This window comes from Anabrus simplex, chromosome 1, assembly GCF_040414725.1.
Source record: "Anabrus simplex isolate iqAnaSimp1 chromosome 1, ASM4041472v1, whole genome shotgun sequence".
In the NCBI taxonomy this organism is placed as follows: Eukaryota; Metazoa; Arthropoda; class Insecta; order Orthoptera; family Tettigoniidae; genus Anabrus; species Anabrus simplex.
The window spans coordinates 388561003-388574986 of NC_090265.1; the positions used below are offsets into that span (position 1 = coordinate 388561003).

A 13984-nucleotide genomic window follows, 5' to 3' on the forward strand; every position below is an offset into this window, starting at 1 on the left:
TTCATTTTTAAACATCATCAGCTACAAGTGCCCTGTTAAGATCTGCAAATTCTCTTAACAATCTCATTAATATGATTACCTCAACAAAGATCATTCCTTATATTGACACCTAGGTTCTTACAGTGTTTTCAACGAGTTCTATCACCCCAGCAATACAGTCATTAAAATGAAGCGGACTTTTCTCCTTTGTGAAACTTGCAACCTGACTTTTCATCCCATTTACCATCATACCATTGTCCGCTCTCCGTCTCACAATATTGTCTAGGTCCCCCTGCAGTCGCCCACAATCCTGCAACACAATTACTACTCTATACAGCATAACAGTATTTTACACACATCAAGCTGACTGGCCTGGAATCATCTGTTTCATGTTTGTCACCCTTCCCTTTCACCTTATATACTGGAGCTGCTATTGCAACTCTCCACTCATTCCTCCTTCATGCAAACAGTAATCAAATAAGTAGAGACTGGATTTTTTGAAAATGCAAATGCATATTTTCTGGGTTAATTGGATTTATGGAATATTCTAAACTTAAGAGCATATTTCAGCACATACATCTGAAATTAAGTATAATTTAAAACATCTTGAACAAAACTGGTTTCACCTGCACATTCGACATCCCTTGTAAGCAACTTTTAGAGTAACAAATAATGAAATAACAGTATTTTATGCAAGCACGCTGCCTGGCTATTTCAAGAAAGGGATGGGGTGGGATATTCCTTTTATCATCTCGGAAGCCAGTAGCCTAGGGTTAGTTTTGTGAGGAGTTTCATCAGTTAATATGTTACTTTACTCTTAGTCTACATATCTTTTATTCAAAATGAAGAGAAGAGCAGCAGAAAGTTTATTAAATTAGTGGGTGTCAGGTGTTTGTGATTGTTCAACTGATGGCATTGTCGTCTACTGTCAAGTATGCTTGAACGAAGTGAAATGTGAAAATAAATTTCAACTTGAATAACATGCAAAAATGACTGCACATATTATGGCAAAGGAGGGAAAGAAGAACAAAACACTACAACTACTTCTTATGCATGTAAAGCTGAAGCCTTCATTTAATACTGCCCCCTTGTTACCTGGCTAAACTCAACCACTGAGCGAGAGATCTCAAGGGGGAATGTTCGTTCATTGTTTTCCGATTTTCTAGAGGCATTTAAGGGAAAAGGATTGATGACCAAGCACAAAGAATAATTTTAAAACAACATTTCTGACATATTAACTGATGAGGAATGAAACACTACAACTACTTCTTATGCATGTAAAGCTGAAGCCTTCATTTAATACTGCCCCCTTGTTACCTGGCTAAACTCAACCACTGAGCGAGAGATCTCAAGGGGGAATGTTCGTTCATTGTTTTCCGATTTTCTAGAGGCATTTAAGGGAAAAGGATTGATGACCAAACACAAAGAATAATTTTAAAACAACATTTCTAACATATTAACTGATGAAGAACAAAACACTACAACTACTTCTTACGCATGTAAAGCTGAAGCCTCCATTTAATACTGCCCCCTTGTTACCTGACTAAACTCAGCCAATGAGTGAGAGATCCCAAGGGGAATGTACGTTCATTGTTTTCCGATTTTCTAGAGGCATTTAAGGGAAAAGGATTGATGACCAACTACAAAGAATAATTTTAAAACAACATTTCTGACATTTATTCACATAACCACTTTTCGAAACAAAAATATTCTTGCTGTATTTAAAAATTTGTTACAATTTCATTGTGTCATGTTTTCTAGTAGTGAATTTACATAAATCAAAATGATCTTCGTCGACGCAGACAACGGTTAAGCTCTGAAAAAAAAAAAACCTTAGATTAGGCCTTTACTGCCTCCTATAACTCACATTAGTATTTACAAAATCAGCTGGCAGTTATCTCATTTATTATTACAGAAGCAAAGTTGAACTTGAAAATTCCACTTATCCATTAAAGATTTACCACGTGGTCATTTTTAACTAATGATCAGTTACATTACTTTCAAGGTAGGTAACACTCGCTAATGAAATCAGTTGAAGTCCTACTATTGAACATGAGTCTACTTCAAAGTTACAATTAATTAATTATTATTAACATTAATTGTCATTGAATTATTTGATAACATTTTGTTCTGATAATCACATGATCGTGTTCACAAATCAGTGTATTCCATTTGTCAAATTCTCAATTTAATCATGACTCACTTGCTAAATAAATTAATTATTTAATTATTATTATTATTATTGTTTGTTACCTCCTTGGCTTACAAGTTAACTATGTCATCTGTAGACATTTAATTTCTATCTGCACAGCATTTAAACTCTTTGAAAATCAATTAGAAATCAATTGAAAATTGATTATAAATCCATTGAAAATGAATTATAAATCATGTGTAAATCAATTGAAAAATTAATAAATCACTTGCCTTTGCTGATTTTTTACTAAATGATCTTTCAACTAAATCAGCTTTAAAAGAAAATAAATTCAAATCTAGTCTTACTTGGACCTAATCTCAACAACTTTTTCCTTAAAGCACACTTCAATCAAATAAACACTGTGGCAAACCAACGCTGGAATAATCTGAGTCATCATGGTGAACGCATGACTAGATTAGAGCACAATGTAAACATGAACACTTGAAAATATTTCTAACTACTTCATTCACTCATCTCATTCACACAAGGGTAACACAAATTTTATGTACATTATTTACATACGAATCCTGACTTAATTAGTTATTCCATTATTTTTAAACATGGTCGGGTCAGTAAGATCAAGTAGATGAACTTATGTCCATTAGTATAATCATCTTAATTAGTGACCAGTGATCGAATTGGAGTTATCATTTTCATTGAGTCTATCATTTAAGAATGATGACGATCCATCTAAAATCCAGAAATTATTTGAAGATTCCAATAGAATTAAATAATCATCACCATCACATGGGTTATCAAGTCGCAAATACAGAGTCCGTGAGCCTCAATCAATTTATTATAATTCCCTACACTCATGAAAGGCATTCAACACATGCTCAACATTTATTACATCTCACTGTTGTACAAAGACACAAGCAACAAATTATTCTAATTATATCCCTCAGGATCACCAATATTCCAGGTGCAATTAATTAACAGACCACATCAAATATCCTAACTCAGTTTATGGCTCACAACCATTAAATTACATTTTTAACCCGGTCTCACACTTGAAATATTATTATTATTATTATTATTATTATTATTATTATTATTATTATTATTATTATTATTATTATTATTATTATTATTATTATTATCAATGATTATTAAGTCTATCAGTCCTCTTGAAATTGTCATAAAAATGGATGACACGATCCTAAAGAATTGTAAGTAAAGCATGGATGACACTGAATTCGACACTACTTCTCAAAATCAGGTATAATTCCATATCACGATATTTCAAACATCACATGTAAATCAGGTAAAGTTTAACGTGAGGTCAATGATTTTTACACATAAAATCCTGCACTTGAGAAACCATTCAAAAGATCAACTACAGAAACTATTCTAATAGAGTTCAAAAATTTCAGTCACAGAGGTAACTCCTCTACCTCGCCACCTTTAAGAATGGAAAATGGAAATAAATCAAACTACAGTAAATACTAATAGACTATGATTTAGGGAGGAAAGATCACCTAGTCATTACATAGATGAGAAAGATATTATACAATAAATGGATACTCAAATGTTAGCGGGTACTCCTGGCTGAGGTCCAATTCATTCCGGCATTTCCCTTTTGTTCACCTTCTCCAAGCCAGAATTGCCTTACATATTTAGCAGCTCATGGAGACACAGCAGTTGATGTCCCACAATGAAATTATGGTGATTATTGAAGAAACAAGATTCATCTTGAGGTGGTCGAAGATCTGTTGAGCTGGATCTTTGCCACATGCACATAGAATTAAGCTGTATCTAACACAACAAGCATTCAAATATGCACACACCAGTCAAAATGTTCACTAATCGCATGGAGAAATAAACTTAACTCGAATCCTCTAAATTTTCAGTACCACTCAGTGAAGTTCTACTTTGAATTACTACAGTCACAAGTAGCGGAGAAGATTATCATCCGTAGGATTTAATTAAGTCCCAAGTGGTTCGACAAGCAGCAAGTACGTAACATCAGCAGATCAGAGCAGCGCAGAGCAGAATAAGTAAGAGAGTGATTTAATGTGCGCACAAAGTTTTATACTTTTTGGCTCGGGGCGTGTAATTTTCCAAGACGACCATGTCTCTTTCAACTGGCTACGACTATTCCAGAAATTTGTAGATTGAGCTGGCTTGCTGGTCAGGCACGCGCGCTGTAGCCTCAGGGAACCTGTCCGTCACGTGATCTCCCCCTTCACTAGATCGAAGAATAGATCAATACTTGCTCCTTCTGAACCGGTAAAAACTAGCCTGACACACTAACATGGCTCACTGAATGACAAAATCCAGCTCTTGTCAAGTAATAAAATTTTCAATGCGGGCCTGTAGCAAATAATCTAATTATGACCAAATTTGATGGGGACAATACATTTTCAGCCATTCTTTGTAAGGCTTTAGTATATAGCACATTTCCATGGAATAAATTAAACAGTCCAGTTCTACAATCATTCCTAAAGAAATACTGTGTAAACCAAAATATTCCAGATGAGTCAACCCGTAGAAAAAATTATCTACCTACTTTGTATGGATCTATCATGGACTCAATCTGTTCTAACATTGGAGGACACTGTATCTGGATATCAGTGAATGAAACAACCATTAAATGTGGCCGGTGCATAGCGAATTTCATAGTTGGTAAGCTACATCCAGACGAACCCAGCAAACCTCATCTTCTTGCATGCAAAGTGCTGGAAAAAAGTAACAAGAGTACAATAGCAAGATTTGTAAACGATTCTCTGCAACTACTGTGGCCAACTGAAACTGAAAAATAATTATTGCAAGGTGCTTATGGTCACAGATGCAGTTGCTTATATGTTGAAGGCAGCAAACGCCCTACAAGTATTTTATCACAACTTTATGCATATTGATGCAAATGTATAATGGACTAGTATAACTTGGAAACAATTCTCTAAATCCATGGGTAAATAATGGAAATATCGAGCTCGATTAGTAGGTGGTGATATTATTATTATTATTATTATTATTATGTACATAGTTATGTATGACAGATTGTCAGTATAGACTGTATTTGGTGTAAATCATGGTTGTATCATTTATTATTTGTGTACTGTATGATCTGTCTTGTGTAACAGATCATGTGAGGTTATGTCACGATACTTCTGCTATTTATTAATACAGCTTTATTTAATGTAATAACACATAATTAATAGTATATAATTTATTATTACCTGTAAATATGATGTATAAATGCGATGTAATGCTTTGCATCACAGGGTAAGAGAGTCTAGAACAACGCGCCTTTGTCACTGGAGTTCTACAGAATGTTCTATTCATTTCTATATAGGTTATTGGAGACTCAAGAAGACGAGAAAGCATGTTGTGTCATACTTTTCTGGAAGCCTGGTGAGGCAAAGTATATAAAAGGACGGTCTTGGGTTGTTAAGTTGAGTTGTTAGTGAGAGATGTTAGTCGAGTTAAGTATGTGAACTCATGTTGTGGTTTTGCCGTTGAAGTGGTTATGCTGTGTTGGTACCAAGTGTTCCGTAGTTGGGTGACATGCTAATGTGGCAGTCAATAGAGTTCAAGATGGTGGTTCATTTGATGTGCAACTATCAATGTGTATCATCATCATCTGCAGTTTCCAGTTGTTGGCCGGGTCTGCTTATTAATGTGTATATAATTTTTAAATAAAACAGTGTACACAACTGACGGTATCTCGCAGGTGCATCTTTGTGAATACAACAATATTATCTGCTTAGCACATGGTCTGCACCCAGTGGCATATGTTGGGATCAAGATGTGGGCTACCACTAGACTTAGGTTATCCCTTTTTGATAGCTGGTTTAATGCTCGTGAAGCCTTAAGCACTTTGAGCTGTAGCCAATAGCCAATGAAGTAGCCTGTTATGCTGTCAAGGCTGTCTGCTACTGTCAATAATCAACACCTGATCAGTGGAGAAGGTAGCCTAAGGTTTAGCAAATTAAAGTCCAGCTTTGTGGCTAAATGGATAGAATGCTTGTCTTTGGTCCAATGCACCCAGTTCAATTCTCAGAATCAACCCCCTCATACTCTTAATTCCCCTGGCTTGGAGACTGTGTGTTTATGACGTCTTAGCCATTCATTTCATCCTCATTAGGTCACCACCAACCCTATAGAGATGCCATGTATTATTATTAAATTAAAATTTTCACTGGTTTATTAGTTTCCTCTAGTGATCAGTAGTGGTGTCCGACGCATGATCACAGGTTCTTCTATTCCAATCAACAAAGGAGAACACTAAACTGGAAAGATTTCATTTCATTTTAGCAGATCTACTTATAAAAACAAAACTACATTACTAATATAATAGCAGTCATGCAGTGTCTTCCTACAAAGATGTAGAAGTAAATAGGAGTGAGATACCAGCACTCTGTTATCTACATAATTAAGTCAGAAGTATGAGGTATATAATAATTTCATGTGGCTATTTCTATTACATGTGATAAATAACATTTTTGATCCGTGTTGATGATATTTGATTGGAATAATAACGATAAGTTAATTTATTAATTTGACCACCTAATCAATACAATAAGTCTTGTCTTTGTTGATTTACATTGACATGTTAACTAAAATGGTACATGTTTTGCCTTGTATGTAGGCATCATCAGCCATTGCCTTAACCTTGAAATAAAATCAGGCACCTGATTTACATATAAATAAAATAAAATTTATAAAAAGCCTTGAAGAGACTTTAACTAAAATTAACAAAAATTAACATATGGTAAAAGACTAGTACAATGTTGGTTTTAAAGATATTGCAGTGAGTGAGGAGTTTACAATCGGTGAAAGTATTTGCAATATTGACATTAAAAGGCTACTATTATAAGTAAAATGAACAAAGCAACAGTCTATTATAAACAAGTGATAAGATTGCTATAAAATTATATTGACCGACCAGCGGTTACAATTAGACAATGATGAGAATGACGATCAAAATCATATTTATTAAAAAAATAATGTTGAATAAAATAATGTCGAAGGATGGTCAAGAGACATGTAATATTATTTGTTTACATGAGATAAAAGTCGAAAGTCAATGGCATATGGTGAAGTTATGGTTCACTTTGATGAAAAAATTTGAAGTTGTAGTTGAAGGTTGATGAACGATGTTTAAACTGGACCTCTATGGACCATCTCAATTTGATGCGATGCTAAAACATGGTTAAGAATATGGGTTTATTGACATTCTAGTCGAAAACTAATCGAACACTAATCGTAATTTATTCTTTAATCATAACTCTATTAACATCACAGACAATAGTTACAATAGGGATATACAGATTAAAATCCTCTACATGTAATTTTTCTTATGTTGGCCAAACTGGCCGCAGCTTCTCCACCAGATACGCCGAGCATTACAATGCACAAAACACAATAAATTCTCCGCAATGGCCAACCATATGAGGGACACAGGACGTAAATTTTTGTTAATTTTAGTTTAAATCTCTTCAAGGCTTTTTATAAATTAGTTTTATTTCATTTATATGTAAATCAGGTGCCTGATTTTATTTCAAGGTTAAGGCAATAGCTGATGATGCCTATATACAAGGCGAAACATGTACCATTTCAGTTAACATGTCAATGTAAATCAACAAAGACAAGACTTATTGTATTGATTAGGTGGTCAAATTAATAAATTAACTTATTGTCATTATTCCAATGGCTATTTCTAGCCGAGTGCAGCCCTTGTAAGGCAGACCCTCCGGTGAGGGTGGACGGCATCTGCCATGTGTAGGGAACTACGTGTTATTGTGGTGGAGGATAGCGTTATGTGTGGTGTGTGAGTTGCAGGGATGTTGGGGACAACACAAACACCTAGCCCCCGGGCCATTGGAATTAAAGAATGAAGGTTAAAATCCCCGACCCAGCCGGGAATCAAACCCGGGACCCTCTGAACCGAAGGCCAGTATGCTGACCAATCAGCCAATGAGTTGGACAAGAAGTATGAGGTGAGGAAGCATATATGATGCGTAATGCATGGTTATTTGTTAGCAGTGGCGATCTGACACAATGCCAGGGCTGAGGTTCTTAACGTTTGGGGGCCGGCACCCCAGTTCCTATTTGCAAGCTTCCTGATGATGTTATTTTGAGCTGCTACTTTCCACCTTATATTGGCACAATGCTGTTTAAATGCCAGGAAGACTGTCCGGTATGATACCCAGGTATTTTGGTGTCCTCTTCGTGCTTGCCTGCTTGTAAAGTGAAAGGCACTGGTTTATATTTAGTTGGATGTAGCCTTAGATGGTTAGCATCACAGTAGAGGAAGAGTTCATCCAGAGCTTGCATTACTTTCTCCTCAATTTCTGGAAAATCTCAGCCCTCTAAAGATACCACAGTGTCATCATTAGGGCTTGGATTTTGCCTACTTGCCTATTTTTCTTTTTCTTGACACCAAGAAGAATGCTTTTAATAAATACATTTTCCTATTTCAGTGGCTAGGGCCTATTTAAGGAATAATTGTAGTTCTGAGTAAGTAGTTCAAGTCTGCAGTTTAATTTATATTTTCACCCTTGATCTTTCAGCATTTAAGAGCAGTTTCCAAATCTATTAGCTTATAGGAATAAAATGAAAATACTTTCTAATAAGGATTTAGTCTCGACAAAATTTCTGTTGTTTCAATTAACCAATTGTAATTTGGATATGACTAAACACAGTTTAGAATCATTGTAGTGTAGTTACATTATTAGGAATTATTGTAATCACAATCATAATATTTGTCTAGTAGAGTAAAAATTTATCTTCTGTTAGCGCGTAGGCAGAAAATAATACCATAATAACCCGACAAAATACCAAGTATTTTAAATGCAGTTGAGAATTGTACATACAGTAGAGTCTCGATTATCCGACCTAAACGGGACCTGGAGTACGTCGGATCACCGAAAATGTTAGATAATACAGAATATCTTTGAAAATGAAGTAAAACAAACAGGAAGGCTGTACTGTATTATTATGTCTTACAGTACTCTGTTTATTGACTTATCAATTCAATTGTACAGTAGATGCAGTATTGAACGAAAACATTCCAAATGTCTTACGAAAAGAAACTTGTCAACAATGTCTGCTTGCTTGCTGATTCACGTTGTCTTGGTGCGAGATCCCGCCATCGACGATAATCCTTCACTGTGAGTCATCGTTTTCTCCTTTTGTTCTGCAATGCCTCGTTCTTCTTCATCACTCACATTTTCGTTAGCATTCACAAAACGAATAATGTCAGGGTCAGTTAGTTCAAACAGCTGATCTTGAGCACAGCACTTACATCTTGAGTCGTAGCATCCTCACAGACAGGAATGCAATTCAGTAAGGGAACAATGTTTTCCATGTCTTCTTGTACCACCTCTCGATATTCAACCTCACTCAACAATATGTTCCAAAACATTCTAATGTTGTTGTTTCAACTTCTTCCCAAGACTGCGCTATCCAATATGCCACGTCTTTCATATTGTTTCGCTTTAAATTTTCTATCATGTCGTTAACCATTGTCCATTTTCTCTATCTGGGATGAAAGGAGTTTCCGCCGATATTTCCTCTTCAACATTTCCAGCACACCTTGGTCCATTGGCGGCATAATGATGTCACGTTAGGGGGGAAGAACATGGACAGGAACATTAACAGAAATGTTTTTAAATGTCCTAGGCTTCTTTGCTTTGCCGATCATAAGCACGGTTGCTTTTAAGTTCCCAGTAATATTACTATAGGCAAGAACAGTAAATCTCTTTCCTTACTACGCTTGTAGCGAGGTGGAGACGTCTTGGCTTGGGCTGCGAGAGTTTTGATGGCAGCAACTTGAAATTTAGCCCAGTCTCATAACAATTAAAAATCTGATCACTGGTTAATCTTTCTTGAAATTTCCTTTTAAATTTCACAACCTCATCAGATTTAGCTGACAGTTTTTCTCCATAGATATTAAGTTGCCCAATGTCGTACCGTTTTTTTCCACCGATCAAGCCACCCAGCACTGGCAGTAAAATTACGGTCCATTTTATTAAACCCGTTCTGGAAATACACCGACATATATTGCAGAATGGGGCCAGATATTGACAGGCCTTTTTTCCGGTTTTGAGTGAACCAAAGAAATAGTGCTTCACTTACTTTTTCGTACTCACATTTTTCATTGTTTTTCTTATTTTCAGGTGCATCACTTATTGTTCTGGTAGAGCACCACTTTTCAATTTCTTCCCTCTTATGTTTCCAGTCTCCCACTGTAACACGTACAACACCATAATCTGAAACCACTTTTTGAAAAGTTTCTCCTTTGTCCAGTCTCTTTAACCCAGTCAACTTGTCTTCCACAGAAACAATTACTTTCTTCCGTTTACTCACCCGTACTCCTAGAGGATATGAAAACTATAACATCCGTACCCAACTAATACTACACTGAACAATGACTGAAAACTCGCTGCACCTGTCCTTGAGGAAAACCCGGTCCTTCCACATGACAGTCAGTGCTTGTCCCACGGTCGCACCCTCCACATCGGGGGTCCCAGAATTGCCTCTACCTAAAGTTCAAATGAAGCCTACCAGTGTCGGATAACACGGAATGTCGGATAAGCGAAGGTCGGATGAGCGAGACTCTACTGTACATACATACATTCATTATCATTATAGACTGTTATGCCTTTCAGCGTTCAGTCTGTAAGCCTCCGTGAATTTACTAAACGTCGCCACAATCCTCGATCTGCAACTAGTGTTGTGGCCTCATTTAGTTCTATACCTCTTATCTTTAAATCGTTAGAAACCGAGTCTAACCATCGTCGTCTTGGTCTACCTCTACTTCTCTTACCCTCCCTAGCAGAGTCCATTATTCTCCTAGGTAACCTATCCTCCTCCATTCGCCTCACATGACCCCACCACGGAAGCCGCTTTATGCGTACAGCTTCATCCATCGAGTTCATTCCTAAATTAGCCTTTATCTCCTCATTCCGAGTACCATCCTGCCATTGTTCCCACCTGTTTGTACCAACAATCATTCTTGCTACTTTCATGTCTGTTACTTCCAACTTATGAATAAGATATCCTGAGTCCACCCAGCTTTCGCTCCCGTAAAGCAAAGTTGGTCAGAAAACGGACCGATGTAAAGATAGTTTCGTCTGGGAGCTGATTTCCTTCTTACAGAATACTGTTCATCGCAACTGCGAGCTCACTGCATTAGCTTTACGACACCTTGATTCAATCTCACTTACTATATTACCATCCTGGGAGAACACACAACCTAAATACTTGAAATTATCGACCTGTTCTAGCTTTGCATCACCAATATGACATTCAATTCTGTTGAATTTCTTACCTACTGACATCAATTTAGTCTTCGAGAGGCTAATTTTCATACTATATTCATTGCACCTATTTTCAAGTTCCAAGATTTTACACTGCAGGCTTTCGGGACAATCTGCCATTAAGACCAAGTCGTCAGCATAGGCCAGGCTGCTTACTACATTTTCACCTAACTGAATACCTCCCTGCCATTTTATACCTTTCAGCAGATGATCCATGTAAACTACGAACAGCAAAGGTGAAAGATTACAGCCTTGTCTAACCCCTGTAAGTACCCTGAACCAAGAACTCATTCTACCATCAATTCTCACTGAAGCCCAATTATCAACATAAATGCCTTTGATTGCTTTTAATAATCTACCTTTAATTCCATAGTCCCCCAGTATGGCGAACATCTTTTCCCTCGGTACCCTGTCATATGCTTCTCTAGATCTACGAAACATAAACACAACTGCCTATTCCTCTCGTAGCATTTTTCAATTACCTGGCGCATACTGAAAATCTGATCCTGACAGCCTCTCTGTGGTCTGAAACCACACTGATTTTCATCCAACTTCCTCTCAACGACTGATCGCACCCTCCCTTCCAAGATGCCAGTGAATACTTTGGCTGGTATACTAATCAATGAGATACCTCGATAGTTGTTGCAATCCTTCCTGTTCCCTTGCTTATAGATAGGTGCAATTACTGCTTTTGTCTAATCCGAAGGTACCTTACCAACACTCCATGCTAATCTTACCACTCTATGAAGCCATTTCATCCCTGCATTCCCACTATACTTCACCATTTCAGGTCTAATTTCATCTATTCCTGCTGCCTTATGACAATGGAGTTTATTTGCCATCCTTTTCACTTCCTCAAGCATAATTACACCAACATCATTTTCCTCCTCCCCATGAGATTGGCTGTCCACAACACCACCAGGATGATTTCCTTTTACATTGAGAAGATGTTCAAAATATTCCCTCCACCTCGCCAGTGATCTATTATGAGTTCACCTGAATTATTCAAAACACTGTTCATTTCCTTTTTCCCTCCCTTCCTAAGATTCTTTATTACTGTCCAGAAAGGTCTCCCTGCTGCTTGACCTAGCCTTTCCAGGTTGTTACCAAAATCTTCCCATGACTTCTTTTTGGATTCAACAACTATTTGTTTCGCTCTGTTTCTTTCATCTACATACCAATCCCTGTCTGCCTCGGCCCTTGTTTGGAGCCATTTCTGATAAGCCTTCTTTTTACGTTTACAAGCTGCTCTCACTTCATCATTCCACCAAGATGTTCGCCTTTTCCCATCTTTACATACCGTTGTTCCTAAGCATTCCCTTGCTGTTTCTACTACAGCATCCCTGTATGCCACCCATTCACTTTCTATATCCCGAACCTGCTTACTGTCTACTGTTCGAAACTTCTCACTAATCATATTCATGTACTTCTGTCTAATTTCCTCGTCCTGGAGATTTTCTACCCTTATTCGTTTGCAGACAGATTTCACTTTCTCTACCCTAGGCCTAGAGATAATTAGTTCACTACAGATCAGATAGTGGTCTGTATCATCGAAAAATCCCTGGAAAACTCGTACATTCCTAACAGATTTCCTGAATTCAAAGTCGGTTAAGATATAGTCTATTGTGGATCTGGTACCCCTAGCCTCCCATGTGTAGCAGTGAATAGCCTTATGCTTGAAGAATGTATTCGTAACAGCTAAACCCATACTAGCACAGAAGTCCAGCAAACGCTTCTCATTCCCATTAGCTTCCATATCTTCCCCACATTTACCAATCACCCTTTCGTATCCTTCAGTTCTATTCCCAACCATCGCATTGAAATCACCCATTAGCACTATTCTATCCTTGCTGTTGACCCTGACCACGATGTCACTCAATGCTTCATAAAACTTGTCAACTTCATCTTCATCTGCACCCTCACATGGTGAATACACGGAGACAATTCTAGTCCTAATTCCTCCAACTGACAAATCTACCCACATCATTCACTCATTTACGTGCCTAACAGAAATTATGTTGCGTGCAATGGTATTCCTGATAAAGAGTCCTACCCCAGACTCTGCACTTCCCTTTCTAACACCCGTCAAGTACACTTTATAATCTCCTATCTCTTCCTCGTTATCTCCCCTTGTAGTGTAGTGATTTTATTAGATAGTATTTTGCCTGCTATATTTGTGTGTTATCCTTGCCTACAGTAACCCTTTCGATATTTCAGCATTTAAGTAAACGGCAGTTTTAATTTCTATTAACTTAGAGAAGAGTAGGGTAATTAAGCAAAAACAATAGTTGTCTACACATTTAGTTTTGTTGTGTAATCCTTGAGTAGCTCTTGCGATTTTCAAATTTAATTGCAATTTTAATTTCTGTTTGTGCGCAGTTATATTCTATTGTAATTAGGATACATCCGAATGTAGTTTAAAATTATTGTAGTGTAGTTATTAGAAATTAATGTGCTTATCAATAAATCAATACTGATCTGCATTTAGGGCAGTCGCCCAGGTGGCAGATTCCCTATCTGTTGTTTTCCTGGCCTTTTCTTAAAT

At 37.0% G+C, this 13984-nt stretch overlaps 1 protein-coding gene across 1 annotated transcript in view; it reads right to left on the reverse strand.

Annotated features, from left to right (window-relative positions):
• Positions 1 to 1682: 1682 nt before the first annotated feature.
• The window catches only part of LOC136856824 (coiled-coil domain-containing protein 102A), a 237678-nt gene continuing 225376 nt past the window's right edge, over positions 1683 to 13984 (reverse strand). Inside the window, exon 8 of the mRNA XM_067134976.2 lies at positions 1683 to 1795. Within this exon, the coding sequence (XP_066991077.1) occupies positions 1789 to 1795 (7 nt within the window). The 3' untranslated portion in view covers positions 1683 to 1788. The remainder of the gene's footprint in view (positions 1796 to 13984) is intronic.